Raw genomic sequence first — 15,423 nt, 5'->3', positions numbered from 1 at the left:
TTTTTCATACTAATTTATTTATTTTTACAGTTGTTTGGAAGATATTCACTAAAAGTGTGTTTGATTGACATGGAAAATATTACCTAGAAAAGAAAATATTTTCCATCTTTTGTGGAAAATAAAAACCACCTCTACCCAAGGAAAATATTTTCCTTAAAAACAAGGAAAATTAGGCATATTTTCAAAAGTTGGAAAATGTTTTCCATGGAAAAAAATAGCAATCAAACACTTCAAGTGAAAATTTGGATAGAAAACTGATATTTTCCATGGAAAATAAATGTAATCAAACACACCCTAAAAGAAATCAAATTGAACAACAAAAAATGATTTGGTTTATAATAGGAAATATTTGGCTCGATTTGAAGTACTTACAAATCGTTTCAAATGATTTAATTATAAAATAGTTCAAATCAAAATGTGTTCACGCATAAGTGAATATTTATTGAAGTTAAGGGAGTATTTTGTTACATAAAGTACAACTATGGGCTAATTAGGTTTTTTTTTTTTTTCCACCCCCTTACAAAGCAAAGTCTATCCATTTCAAATGTCATCCACTCCCACGTGTCGACTCCTGATTGGGTATCCAACATCCACTAATTTAATAATTACAAAAAATTTAAAAAAAAAAAAAAAAAAAAAAAAAAAAAAAAAAAGATTTCTCCCCGTATTTCAATTCTATCGATATCTTCAATATAGGGCCATGAGTACCATCACTGTATGCATTCCCAGTTCTCGAATTAGGGGACGTTTGGATTCGCCGAAAAAGTTTATTTCTAATTTCAGCTTCTGCTTAAATTCGTCTGCTTTTTTCTCATTTTCCAGAAGATTTTTCAGTTTCAGTACGTCATTTTCAGTGATCAACCGTCCGTTGCTCAAAGTTAACGCTTCATCTACCGTAGGTATTTCTCTCTCTCACTCACGCACTTGTACGGGATTGTGTGATCTTTTTGATTATGTAATTTTGCCATTCTTTTGAATTTTGATTTTATTTGAATTAACAGGAATTCGTTTTTTTGCTAGAGTGATTTTTTCATTTTTTTTCCTACGTATATAGACTAGAGTACGACTGCGTTGCACCCTCTCTGATACCGTCTATACTCGCTTTTGGTGGCGATTGAATTCCTGATGCTGGAATGATCTTAAATATTTATCGTTTCACGCAGAGAGTATGAAAATGTATTGTACTCTGCGCATTATCGTTTGTAATTAGCTGTTGGTTGAATTACTAAATTGGTTTTTCCTAATATTTGTGTACGTGGGTGTTGATTGCCATGTTTTAGCTATGCCTAAAAATAATTAAAAGTTACTCTTAATTTCCACACTTTGGATGCATTGTTTTTTCTTGGTTTAGTTACTCATTTTGAAAGAATTACTATTCAGTTAAGTTACTTTCATATTCCAGAGTTCAACCAATAAATAAATATTTATTTTAGAACGTACGTATTTACTAATAAGTAAACTTTTAAGCTTAGCCAAACATGCTCTGGGGCTTGCGCAATGCCTTATATGTGTGTCAATTTTGGGGGAAAAAGAAATATCTGAAAGGAAATATATATGTTCTCAGGAGCATGCATGTTAGAGCTGCAATCGTACAATTTTATCCGTACATAAAGCACAAGATTTAAATGAATACATGTGACTCTTTATGATAGTTTAAGCTTTTGGATGAGATGGTAACCCGTGTTTAAATGCAAATCATTTGGGATGCCAAATCATGTGTGTCTACGAATTATGTTATGCTAAGATGAGGTTATAAATGATCTAAGATATGCATATAAATTGTGTGCGCGCGAGTTCTGTTAATGTATTTACTCAACCGATGTGAATTTTCATTACAATCTATGTAAGAGACACATGTGATATCAGTTTGTGAACAGAACAATTTGATACAGTTACCGTATCTGTGATTTATAATTTTATGTTTCATATGTTGAAGGTGCACTGGAGGGAGAATTGGAAGCTTCATTTGCTGGAATGGTTGGAGCTAATGACTTACTGATTGTTGGACCAGGTGTTCTAGGGCGCATGGTGGCTGAGAAATGGCGAGAGGTTTTGAGCTTATTGTAGAATTAATTAATGTTTTCTTTCTGTGTCTGTCAATATGATACATTTAATGTATGGTTTGATACACTCAGTGAACGTGTAGTTGTCACGTGGTAAATTGTCATATGGGAAATCATTTAGCAAATAAATTCTTAGGCTGTCTATCTGGATAGGTAAAGTTAGTATTATTTTCAAGTTTTCCTGGGCACAACAATGATATTAAATTTTCTTGTTATTTATATTTGGCGTTGAAAGATCACTTGGAAATCACGTTGTACCTTATGCTTCTCACTCTCAATGGGCTGTTGCAACTTCAATGCGAACAAGTAAAAAAGGAAATGTATATGTCAAAAGGGAATGCTGAGCAATGTGAAATCTTCTACCATGGCAGGAACATCCAGGCTGTCAAATTTATGGGCAGACTATGACAAGTGATCATCATGATGAATTGATCAAAATGGGCATTACTCCATCTAGAAAGGGAACCCCTGTCAGTAACAAGATTCCTTATGTGATTTTCTGTGCTCCTCCATCGCGGACTCCAGATTACCCTGGTGATGTTAGGTATTTGTAAAGGGTCAATGCTCTACGTAACCTGCTTCAACTTTTATCTACAAATTACCATTTGATACGTTGTATCGTGATCTGCAGCTGTTATCCCATGTTTTAGTTTTGGGCTTGTTAATTGTAGGTCACATCTAAAGATGTCCTTGTAAAAGTATATTACGGCGTTGATAGTTCTCATCTGGCCCAATTCATTTTTTTTCGTTTGAAGTATTAGTATATGTCTTATGGCCTCTAGTTTTTAGCTCCGCCAAGTTGCTTGAATATTTTATGGAGTATATTAGATAGCCTAAAAGATAGGAAGAGAACTGCATCATTTTAAGCCTGTCCAGTTTCATGCATCTATAAATGACGAAAAGGTAGTGAATGGAGAAGTCCTGAAAACTGGTATTTGTGTCCATAATTTGGGTTAAAAAAGCACAACACGATTCTCTGGAAAAGTCAACTTCTGGCAAGAAATCGAGGTTTATTGTGCCTGTCATATGCCGTTCATCTATGAGATGATTTTCATTTTTCCTATACCTGTCTAAAGAAACATAAACAAGTTCATTCACTCTTAAATTATTGCATTTACCCAATTAAGATGGCATAATAACTGTAGCCAAATGCCAAATTTATTGGTTCGCTTTGTCACAAACAGGGAAGCAACATTAAATTGGAATGGTGAAGGCTCTTTCGTATTTACTTCAAGCTCTGCTCCCTATGACTGCAGTGATAATGGATCTTGTGATGAGGTATTGCAGTTAACATATTTCATTTTTTTAATTAAGAGACTCTTTATTTGAAAATAGCATCTTTAAATTTAAAGAATAAAATTTCCACGAACTCTTTATTCTACTTTTTTCAGCAATCATTTATTGTTTCCCCTTATTTTCCAAAATATATATAATTTTTTTTTTTTTTGATGTCCATAGGTAAAATATTCAATTAATATGAATTATCTAAGTAGTGGAGCATTGAAACTTATGCTTTTATTAAATGCCATCATAATAAAATACAAATAGAGTGTGAGTTTGGCTCTCCAAATGTAAAGAGCCAACCCACTCTCTATTTTAAAAGTTTAAACTAAAGAGTGTGCTGGAGCCTAAATTCAAGGTTTGGCTCTTTTAAAAAAATGGCATCTCACTCTTAAAGAGATTATTGGAGATGCTTTAATGAGGTTTACCAATTCAGAAGCTAACTATTTCCTCAGAAGTAAAACCACTTTTATTTAGAGATGCATAGAACTCTTACACTTTTGGGTCTTAAAAATATCCCATGGATGCTACTAAGATTTAATTTGTTCCTCATGGTCCATAGGATACTCCAGTAGTTCCAATTGGGAGGAGCCCCAGAACAGATGTTCTTCTCAAGGCAGAGAAAGTAGTGCTGGAGGCAGGTGGTAGTGTTGTCAGACTGGCCGGACTCTACATATCCTTTATAGATATCGATTAGTAAATGATCAGTAAGCAATGCTTTTACGTTCAAGATATGACTTTGAACTATAAACACAATCACCTTAACATGCAATACAAAGGCGATAGAGGTGCGTATACATACTGGTTAGAGAAAGGGATTAGCGATGTTCGTCCAGATCACATCCTTAATCTAATACACTATGAGGTGAGTGAATTCTTGTACTGTTACTTTCATTACCCCTCTCCATTTTTCATTTTTCTGAATAAATTAATTGATTATGATCATTTGCTTCATTTATATAGTCAGTGATGTAATTTGAACAGAAATAACGGCTTGTGACTTGTACAGGATGCAGCTTCACTTTCAATCGCAATCTTGAAGAAGAAACTCCGTGGGCGGATCTTTCTTGGCTGTGATAATCACCCTTTATCAAGGTCATTTTGTTTACCAAATACATTTGCACTTCGTAGCAGAACAGTTTACACATATAAGGAGCCTAGATGCAATTATCATCATACCTTCTTGAATTCTTTCAGGCAGGAAGTCATGGAATTGGTTGATAAGAGTGGAAAATATGGCAAGAAGTTTGGAGCTTTTACTGGTAAATATTTTGCAATTATTTGTAATACAACTACTCTTCTCTTTTATATAGTGAATGCGTAATGATGCAACAATTATTGTTTCTTCAGGAACAAAGGATCCTTTAGGTAAGAAATTAAACAACTCGAAAACTCGTGCAGAATTAGGCTGGGAACCGAAATATCCAAGCTTTGCTCATTTCCTTGGTGTCTCCGAATAACTTTTGCAATTAACCCATATTGTCTGAGAAAATCAATGAAGCATCTCATTTGCATGCCTTGAATGTGTGTACATTCTAAGCGGGGTAATTATGATACCTTGTTAACGTAAAAAATCGTGCATTGGTTCTTGATTTGTCCATTCTTTGGTGTATTTGGTCCCCGTTCTGTAATAATCTCAAATCTTATGTGATAGCTTTTCTTAATACGTAAAGTACTATCAAATTCTCTCGATGAAACATGCCGTCAATGTATCTACCTATATATTATCAATTAGGAGTGTGTAGAACTTATGCGCTAGAACTGAAGGATTTAAGTATTTTGGAACCAAATTCTGTTTACGTCCTTAATAGCTAGACACTACTCTGTTGCTTGGTTTGTTTACATTTGCTTTACCTATTGCGCAAAGATATAAATGACATAATTTTGTATGCGGATGAATCCAACCCGACCCACATTTATTTGTTAGATTGGCCCTGTATTTACAGAAATGCACACAGCACTGCACTGCCAAGGCATGTGCCGAATTTGGTGGGTCAAAGGATCAAATAAGAGTCGCCCGATTGAAAATGCATCTCTATTACTAACAAATAGAGAATGGTCAGTGGAAATTTTGTGGTCAAATTCGTAACATGCCGTCATTATTCTATGTGAAAAAAAGAATTTCAATATTTACTTTAGTGGGATGAACTTTCTAATTCTTAAAACTTCAATGTCAATTACTTTTGTCATGTACTTTTAATTCCCCACGCACTCACTCACCGACGTGGTTGACAAACTTTGAAACAACTTGTTGATTTGATTGTTTTCCTTTTAGTTAGGATTCGACAAACTTGGCTTCAAGACTTTTGATTTTCATACATGTCTTTCACCTCGTTTTTTATATTTGTGAATGTAAAAATGTAAATCGAAAATGAAAAGACTATTGATAAATTATTCATTGGGTGATGGGCGATGATACCCAAGTCCACTGAGAAAGTAGAGCGTCATCCTACTAGAAAATCCCTCGATTTAGAAACGAGTTTCAAATCTAATGATTTGGTTGGATGCTTTAGATGTATACATTATTGAACATCGACTTGACACTTGTTAATAAGCAACTTGTCTATCATGACCTTATATTGAATTCTCAAAACTTCGGAATTAATTGACTATTGAATAAACACCGCACATGAATTTTAAGTACTAGAAAGATACTCTTTGACGAAAGAGTATACCTAAGACAATTTATACAACAAACCAACAGTTTCTTTAAAATTTTACTTGACATAAATTTCGTGAGTCATATATTAATCTTCGCTTAAATAAAGAAAGATTCCAAAGACAAACGAATCATTTGTTTAAAAAATTAAAAGAAAAGTATAATTGGTTGAACAAAGAATCCTACACTAAAAAAAAGGTTTAACAGCTTGACATTGGTCGACTAATAATAGCATAACTACTACAAAAACATTAATTAAAAGACTAAGACCTTATCAAATGCTACGAACCTTCCAAATTATAAATATATTAAAAATTTCGTTAGTCGCCTTTTGAGTTAAGTAAAGTTTATTTCATTACATTTGAATGCAAGTTTCATAAGACACATCAGGCAAAGAAGAAATATTATGGGGAAGCTTTGCTGTGCCGCTGATTCCGACGATGGTGGTGGACCAGGCATTTCTGTATTTCTCGTACTGATTCTTCTTGTAGGGTTGATGATATGTCTATGCAGTTGCAGGAGCAGTTGCAGGCCAAGACGACGCGTTACTTGCTACTATTGCTGCCCCTCGTGTTAACGGTATAGCTCTTTCCCTTTGTTTTGAATTCACTGTCTTCATAGTAGAAGACTCTCTTCACTCCAATTGATGAATCTACATGTTTTTCCCTTGTGGAACTTCATGATTTAATTAGAGCTTTTCGCACATTTTATTCCGAACCTTTGAACAAAGTAGGAACCATTTACTCGAACCTTGGAACATGTAAAGGTCTAAAATCACAAGCTTTCGCAAAAAAAATTACATTAAAAATCCCCGAAGTCATTTCGAAGAGTTGGGCCTTTGGTTTTCAAATCACGAGTTTTCTTAGGTAGATTTAGACCTTCAGCTTTCAAATTTCGATTCATTAGCTAGCAACTTTCAATTTTTTAATCGTACATTTTAATTTTTATCAAGATCTACTAAAAATCTAACTTTTAAGCACACCAAAAATCTAAATAAACCAAAGTTAATGACCTGAAAAGACAGCTTACCTTCTTTTAGTAATCGATTTCGTTGAATTTCAAGCTCTGTCGCACTTATCGTGTCAACAGCTCTAAACGTATGACTCTTCTACTATCATTTTGTTCTTTTTTCCATCTATCCATACATTATCGTGCTGGAGCTTTAGACTACTCGAATTGTCGCATAAACTTCCTAAGCGTTGAAACTATATCACTGATCAGGCCATCACTCTGGTCGAAGATTACAATTCCATACAACGAGGGCTTAAGTCTTAAAGTTCCATTTTAAAAAAGATCAATTCTGTCATGGGTAACTAAAGTCCTAACATGCAGATTATTATTTTTTATATTTATTAAATGGTAATAGATCATTTTATTACTTAATATTCAACACGACCACACAAAATATTAGATAAAATTTTAATTTCCTTTTTGTTCAATAGTATTTTACGTAGTGATGTTTGATTCACATTACCCAATATCCCATGCCTGGCAATTTTAACCCTTGGTTTTTCTTGTGTCACTATTGATGCTGCTTTCTCCAGGTCTCCACCAATGAAGAGCAATTCTGTACACATTTTACCATCAATTCTTGACTGAATATATAATTTGTTATCCAAATAATGTTTTCATTTGATTGTATCTCTTTGAATTACTGAAATTTATTGTTGAAGAATGAAGAAGAAAATATTCCCGCAAACACTTTACTTATTTTGACAACAATGCAAGAGTTACTTTCAAAATAAGTAACTTAGTTTACTTAAAATTAAGACAAAATTAAGTTATCGAAGTGTGTTTGGAAGCTAAAAGTTACTTAAACATGCTCTTAGCCCGATTTCAGTCAAGAAGTTGTTTTGATTGTTAAAGCACCATTAGCACATAAGAATGCAGTTTTATCAGCAGCAAGAGATACAGAAATGTCTCTCATACAAATTCGACTCAGCATGCATAAGCAAATTAACATTCATGAACAGAGAGGCACGTTTTGAAATTGCTGAGTCTATAAAGCTTTGAAGATTACGATTTGCAGAAACGCTACCTTGTAGTCCTCGTAGAAAACCGTAGCAGATGCTTCAATATGCTCAGGTGGTTCCCGGTACAATAAACTCAATGGACATTGCTCACGCCTGCACAGTGTAACAACACCTTTGTACAAGTGAATTGCAGGAGGAACAAACATAAATCATGGTTCTGATGGATGCGACTTACAGAATCATCCATTGCACAAGACAAACTATCAGAGGATCAACAGAGCTTATGGACATTTCAGTTGGGATCATTGTGAAAATAAGTACTTCTCCATTTATCGAATAATAACAAATTATGCTAAATAATAGGAAAGCAACACATGATTACGCAATCACTTTAATGACAACGATATTTGACAATTTACATCATACACAAAGGTGATGCTTTAGTAGCAATTCCACAATCAGTGTCCTCAACATTGCCAAGGAAGGTATAAAAGAGTTTCCCTAAAGTATGAGAAATTAATATTTACAAAAGCTTCCGTATTCTTTCACTAGATATTTACCAGCGCCCAATATATACATTTCTTTTATTGGACGGCTAGGAGGGTTTTCTGCAATCATTTTAAATCCCTTTCACAAAGCGGGATAAAATAGTCATTAGACCATCCTTAATCTTGTAAAAGCATAAACCAGAGAATAATCTAAACAGAAACATATACATAATTGCCCAGCCGATTGAAGCTTCACTTATTCACATTTTGTGCAACTTGGTGTGACCAGGATGTGGACGTAGGCTTGACGGCAGATATCTGAACACGCAAGACTTCATGAATGGCACCTCGATGAAGCACCCTAAGGACTTCTTCGTTGGATGCCACTAGGTCTTCCAAAGAGACGCTACGAGAACACAATTCATCACGTAAACGAAAACCGCGACACCATCTGCCAAGCTTCCACCATTGGACACACACTTGCCTCTTTGTAATCTCATTGCTATGCAGTGCTTCCATGATGTATATGGACTACAACAACAATGTTAAAACATCAATGACATGTTCATTAGAGAGGATTGAATAGCACTGGATAGTATTAAAGAAGAAACAAAGACTAATCTTGGTTATATTGTACTGTCTAATTTGCAACAAATATGCACCAAATAACTAATCAAATTTTCTCTAATCATTTACGCATGAATCATGATTAGGTGTGAATGAATGATAATGTAAGAGGACAACTTTTAATTCTTGAATGCATGAATTGCATTCTTCAAAGATTGTCAAAGTTCACAATATTTGTTTTAACAAAAAAAAAGAAATATGCTAAGTTCCACAAACAGCAGATAAAAATCAAATCCACATGTCAGCAAATGTGAAGTGGTAATTATTGGGTCTAAAATCAAAAGATTTCACAGGAAACCTTCGAACAAATCAGTAAAACTATTAATGAAATAGTCAACAAGTCAGTAAAACTATTAATGAAATAGTCAATCACAATATTAGTATTTGGTTCTACCACTTATACTGGCTCAATGGATTCCTTTTACAAATAATCAAGTTGAATCTGAAGTAATACGGCATGAGAGCAACAGTTCATGGTCATTATGGGGAATTCAGTACAAAGGAGAACCAATTCCCTTCTCGTACAAAAACTAAAAATTGCGTAATTCTATTCCATGTCCCACAGTCTAGAATTATGTCAACTTGATGGCAAGGTAGAGTGAAACCAATAAACAGAATCCCAAAACGAGCAAATGATGTAAACCTTTTTACCACATCAAAACATCCAATAATGGAACTAAAAGAAATATGACTGATTTTAGATTGTGTTAATTATGGATGCAGGTCAAATAAAAAGATATCTGAGATCATATTTGATACACAATGCTAAATAAGAGTGTACAGTAAACGACCAAAATTTTAACTTCTTTTACGTGTTAAATTACTAAATAATGCATGAATGCAGGTCAGATAACGCAGATATCTAAGATAATGTTTGATATGCACATTCACCTTACCAAATATGCTACAATAGTAAAAGATCAAATATGGTGACTTATAAGGCAGAGATTTATGCTCCCTACGATGCACAATTATCATTGAATATCTAAGCAAATAAAGGCGACTCGCTTTGAGTTATATTAGCAATTACCGGCACGTCCAGCCATATGATGCTGTAGTGCAAGCCAACCAAATTTAGCAGCACATTATGCTTTCGTTTGAGAAAGAACATTTGGACATCTTTGAATCCAAACTGCATTGACTTCATGAATTCAATTGCTTTCAAATAACGCCCAACTTCAATGGACTCAAAAGCTAAAGCATCTTCCACAAAATTCATTACCAAAGCTGCTTTTTCAGCTATCTCATTGTGCTTGTTTATATACAAAGCCCTCCATCCCTATGGCCATCAAAAAAATCCAAAATTTATAATAAAAATTCATGAATTAAATTCAAGCTATCATCACATATAAGATCAGATATAACGTCAAGAAAATAAATTTATAGACCGCACGGGTACCGCCATCAATAGAACAGCACTTGAGGTATAATTTACATCTCCAAATCAATTGCTCAATTACTAAGACAGCATTATGAAAATAATATTTTCGAAGTATAATTTGTTAAACAAGTAAATATCGCCAAATTCAAGGCTTCCAGAAAATTACATCAAACACAATCAAATAAAATTACAAAAGTGAATAAAATTACAAAAGTGGTTCTCATACTCATATTTATTATTAATTTTTCCATCACACATTTACAACTAAACCTAAGCCCCTGTTCGGCCCCATTTTCTAAAACTCATATTTTTCCCATAAATAATTTTGCACGAAGAATACATAACTTTTAGTTACTTTTTAACCACTCATCTCCAAAATAATCACTTTTCATAAAATCTATTATCCAAAAATATCTAACAAACAAGGGCTAAACATAATATAAAAGCTCAATTACTGTATAATAACAATTTATTCTCCCAAAGAACAAGAATTTATACTGAAATGAACAAAGTAAGAATGCTCAAAACATAATACAAAGCAAGTAAACGAAGGACCTTTAAATTGGAAACAATTTCTTGATCGAGCTCGAAATTTCGATATTGAAAAAATGACGAATCTTTATCAAAATCAAGTGCAGGCCACCTGTCTTTGCAAAGAGGTTCCCACACACAATCAGACCCGCACAGCTCCCTCCAAAACCTGGAGCAACTTCCCAATGAACACACATCAAAAACCTGAAAAGAAGATCATTTTTTTTTCAGAACCCATATCCGATAAAGATTAATACAACCCAAATTAGAAACAAAAATGCCCAAAAAAACTGAAAACGATTTTTTTTAGGAAGAAAAGGTTTGAAATTATTAATTAGTTTATAGCCCAAAAAAGAAAAAGAAAAAAGGGACATAAAACCTGAAGGGATGAAGCTATTTTGAGGGAAATATCATGTGGGAGTGAGTTCTGAATACTCTGAGATGGGCTCATTTTCTTGGGGTTTTCTTTAAGCTTCAGAGGAAGAAATTTTTCTCGGAAATGGAAGGGAAAGGAGAGGACGGTCGTAAATGTTTTTGATGTTTTCTGTTAGAACACGAAACCAGCACGTGTTGAAAAATTAAATAGAAAGAAATTATTTACACACATACCCGTTTGGTTTCGATTAAAAATCAAAATATATAGTTAAAATCAACAATTTATGCAATCGCAAATTTTGTGAAATCCATACATTTCAATCATACATTTTATAAATTTTTTTATAAAATTTTATTAAAATTTTAATTTTAATCTATACCAAATAGGACATATTCTAATATGTAAAACTGAGATAATTATTTCAATTATTTGTGTTTATGTTTGACAATCATTTTAATGATTTTTTTTTTCTTTTTTGGAATAGTGATTTTTTGAAAAATATGGAATTAAAAGGTAGGAAAAAATTTAGATTTACATACAAAATATTTTATTGTGTGAATGTGTAGTTAAAATGAATTGAGAAAAAAACTTTATTTTTAATGATAGACAAAAGGGGGCTTACTTTTTAAAAATGTGATTTTCGTTTATTAAAAAGGCATGACATCTATTCTAAAAAAAAAAAAAAAAAAAAAAAAAAAATTTTTTTTATTTTAAAAAAAAAAAAAAAAAAAAAAAAAAATAAAAAAAAAAAAAAAAAAAAAAAAATATTTTAAAAAAAAAAAAAAAAAAAAAAAAAAAAAATCTATTCTATTCGTATAACTTGAGGTTCTTTGACAAAGTTTTTGATAAATTTTTTAAGCCATTATTTGAGCCTCATTTTTGCCAAGAAAATATATTTTTGAATAGTATAATGATATGAAATATGTGATTAAAAATTAAGGAAAAATCTTTGATTTATGTGTAATAATATTTTATTGAAAAATGTATGATTAAAATAATGTCAAAATACTGCTTAAAAATACTTTTTTCCCAAAAAATGGGCATCAAACAAGAGCTAATTTTTGATAAAAATTAATAAATAAATGATTGAAAAGTTGAATCATTGACTTTGACTTAATTTTTTAGGGAAATGTTACGTGTACACCTCATGGTGTACACAATGTATTACACCCCTTTCACATGAAGGGGGTCCCCGAATGTTTTATTGTGTGTGGGCGTCCTTCATGTGAAGGTGTAAGACTATGTGTACACTATTACGTACGCATAGTATTTTTCAATTTTTTAATCTATCCCAAACAAGCATTAAATTCATTACTAAAATGATAGTAAATTTTGACAAAGGTAAAGTTTGACCAAGGATTTATTTCAGTTCTATAGGCGAAGAATAGACGTCTTGTGTATGTATGGTACATGTTCACAGTTCATATAAAGTAATAAAAATATTATGCTGGTGAAAAAAAGGATAAAAGAAATCACGGCAAGTGCTATATATCATTCTATTCCCCATTCATTTTTTCACATACAATTATATTGACTAAAGTTTCAAGTTCAAAAACATAATATATGGAGCCTACAAAATTCAGAACTTGATGATGAAACCTCCCTTTCTGTTTCTTTTGCTTTCTAAGCCTAGCCAGAAGTCGGATTTTCTCTAACTGGAGGAGCTGAACAGACGAGCAGATTGATCCAATCTAAACCGTTGGTGCCATGGAACCGGCATGAAAATGTTAGAGATTGAATGATAATAATGCTGTTCGAACACGCCACATCGGCCCTGTCCTTCTAGCATGGTTGATTGAACAATGGGAGGCATAAAGATGGATAAACTGCATTCCTTGGTGTTGAGGCTGGCGAGGAAATAGTTGATCCTCCTTGTTAATCAAAGAAGTCATTAACGATTAAATCAAAATTTACACAAACCATTCAAAACAGAAATTTAAATGCAGAAAGTAAAGTGTAAACACAAAGATTTTTCGGCCGAAGCCCCAGAGGTTCAGCTTAAAGCCTAATCCCCTGTTGAGCATCCATTATAAAACGGATCTAGCTTGGTTGCACTAAAAACTCAAAATATGGAAGTCAAAATACAGAAGTACAGATCACAAGATAGTCACAGAGACTTATCTTTCTACACGAGGATGATTGAACTATGCTTCTCACAGGAATCACTCAGATCACTCAGATCTGTTACAAAGCACTACCGAACTTAAGAATCACTCAGATTCTAGTCACTAATCACTCAGAAAAGTTAAGCATTCATACAATCAGTAGTATTACAGTGAGATTACTGTATTTTCTCACTATTTTCTCTCAAGAAACCATATCACAGAAGAGAAAACACGAAGAGTTTTCAAAAGGAGCGTATGAACTCAAACGTCAGAGAGAAAACCCTAGAAGAAATGACGATTCAGCTGAGTGAAATGAGTCCAATCAAAGTAAATAATATCAGAAGCATCCAGAAGTCTGATCCAACGGCCACCATCATCACACGTGTCATGATCTAATATAATGTTGTTATTTAAAAATGAAAGAAGTGTCAAACTTATTAAACACGATTTCAGCTTTAAAAATGTGGAAGCAATATGACCAAAGGTCCAGGGTTCGAACCCAACAATCTCCACCTTGCTTCCAACAGTTTTGAGTATAGTGCAGCCAGGAGCTTAACCAATATTTTACAATTTCATTTGCTCTAGTTCCTGCACAGTTAGTGAAAAGAATCAATAGTATTACTTTTGTTCCCATATCAGATGGATTATGTAAAGTAGTAACTTTTGCAATATTTAACAATCCTTTTGATATTACATCTCTTATAAAATGATATTTAACATCTATATGCTTAGTTCTATCATGAAACATAGGATTTTTACTCAAATGTATTGCACTCTGATTATCAGAATATAAAGTAGGACTAGTGTTCACAAAACCAAACTCATTTAAAAGACCATTTAACCATATACCTTCTTTGATGGCATCAGTAGCAGCAATGTATTCTGCCTTAGTAGAGGATAAAGCAACAATTTTTTGTAACTGAGATTTCCAACTAACAACAGTACCACAGAAGGTAAAAAAGTAAGATGAAATGGATCTCCTGTTGTCTCTATCTCCAGCAAAATCAGAATCAGTAAATCCTTTTAGTATTACCCCTTCTTTATTCATTTTAAATATTAATCCTATATCAGATATTCCCTTTAAGCATTTCATCAACAATTTTACAGCTTCCCAGTGACTTTCACCAGGGTTGGCCATAAATCTACTCAAGACACTGATACTGTAGGCTAAGTCAGGTCTAGTACATATTAGCAAATACATTATTGATCCTATAGCATTAGCATTAGCATAAGGAATTCTTGACATTCTAGACAATTCATCTTCAGTTTTAGGACAAGCATCTGATGTAAGAATAAAATGATTTGCAATAGGTAAAGATACTGATTTACATTCAAACATGTTAAATTTTTTCAAAACTTTATTCATATAGTTTTGTTGATTTAAGAATAGCAACCCTTTTTCTTTATTTCTAACAATTTGCATACCAAGAATCTTCTAGGCAGGGCCAAGATCTTTCATCTCAAATTCAGATTTAAGCTTTTGTTTAATATTTTCAATTTCAGATTTGCAGCTACTGGAAAGAAGCATAACATCAACATAGAGAATCAAGTAAAGAGAATTATTATTATCATTACCTTTATGATACAAACATGTGTCATAGCTACTTCTATTAAAGCCAAGTTTTAACACAAATGAGTCAAAACGTTTATACCACTGTCTAGGAGCTTGTTTTAGCCCATACAAAGACCTTTTTAATAAACACACAGTTTTATTTGGATCACCCTTTTCAAAACCTACAGGTTGTCTCATATAGATCAATTAATCTAAATCACCATACAAGAAGGCAGTTTTAACATCTAATTGATCTAATTCCCACTCAAATTGAGCAACCAAAGCAAGAATGCATCTAATAGTGGTATATTTAGTTACTGGGCAAAAAATCTCATCATAGTCAACCCCTTGTTTTTGGGTAAACCCTTTAGCAAAAAGTTTGGCCTT

At 33.0% G+C, this 15,423-nt stretch overlaps 2 protein-coding genes across 3 annotated transcripts; one reads left to right on the top strand and one right to left on the bottom strand.

Moving 5' to 3' along the window:
* The first annotated feature begins 661 nt into the window (after window positions 1–661).
* Window positions 662–5,143, top strand: LOC111371467. Of its 2 annotated transcripts, none has more exons than XM_022993472.1 (9): window positions 662–899; window positions 1,937–2,049; window positions 2,435–2,607; window positions 3,248–3,341; window positions 3,907–4,017; window positions 4,120–4,209; window positions 4,354–4,439; window positions 4,542–4,606; window positions 4,695–5,143. In XM_022993472.1, the coding sequence occupies exons 1-9, from the start codon at window positions 701–703 to the stop codon at window positions 4,802–4,804; spliced, it is 1,041 nt and encodes a 346-aa protein (XP_022849240.1). In that variant the 5' UTR covers window positions 662–700; the 3' UTR covers window positions 4,805–5,143. The 2 variants fall into 2 exon arrangements, with proteins under 2 accessions (XP_022849240.1, XP_022849241.1); XM_022993473.1 differs by having other exon boundaries at window positions 786–895.
* Window positions 5,144–8,354: 3,211 nt separating this feature from the next.
* LOC111371468 lies at window positions 8,355–11,575 on the bottom strand. The gene is made up of 4 exons (XM_022993475.1): window positions 11,383–11,575; window positions 11,028–11,207; window positions 10,122–10,370; window positions 8,355–8,995 (listed from the first exon to the last, which is right to left on the bottom strand). The coding sequence occupies exons 1-4, from the start codon at window positions 11,452–11,454 to the stop codon at window positions 8,717–8,719; spliced, it is 780 nt and encodes a 259-aa protein (XP_022849243.1). The 5' UTR covers window positions 11,455–11,575; the 3' UTR covers window positions 8,355–8,716.
* Window positions 11,576–15,423: the final 3,848 nt, after the last annotated feature.

Source organism: Olea europaea, chromosome 22 (assembly GCF_002742605.1).
Source record: "Olea europaea var. sylvestris chromosome 22, O_europaea_v1, whole genome shotgun sequence".
Lineage (NCBI taxonomy): Eukaryota > Viridiplantae > Streptophyta > Magnoliopsida > Lamiales > Oleaceae > Olea > Olea europaea.
Note: the sequence above shows the minus strand (reverse complement) of the source record. Positions and strands in the feature narration are given on the sequence as shown.

Bases quoted from the DNA above. Each gene is read 5' to 3' on its own strand.
- LOC111371467 (XM_022993472.1), top strand. From the start codon at position 701: ATGAGTACCATCACTGTATGCATTCCCAGTTCTCGAATTAGGGGACGT. The intron at 900-1,936 runs GTATTTCTCTCT...CATATGTTGAAG, and splicing joins TAACGCTTCATCTACCGTAG to GTGCACTGGAGGGAGAATTG. The intron at 4,210-4,353 runs GTGAGTGAATTC...TGACTTGTACAG, and splicing joins TTAATCTAATACACTATGAG to GATGCAGCTTCACTTTCAAT.
- LOC111371468 (XM_022993475.1), bottom strand. From the start codon at position 11,454: ATGAGCCCATCTCAGAGTATTCAGAACTCACTCCCACATGATATTTCC. The intron at 10,371-11,027 runs GTCCTTCGTTTA...TGATGGCCATAG, and splicing joins AAATTGTTTCCAATTTAAAG to GGATGGAGGGCTTTGTATAT. The intron at 8,996-10,121 runs GTAATTGCTAAT...TTGTTGTTGTAG, and splicing joins TCATATGGCTGGACGTGCCG to TCCATATACATCATGGAAGC.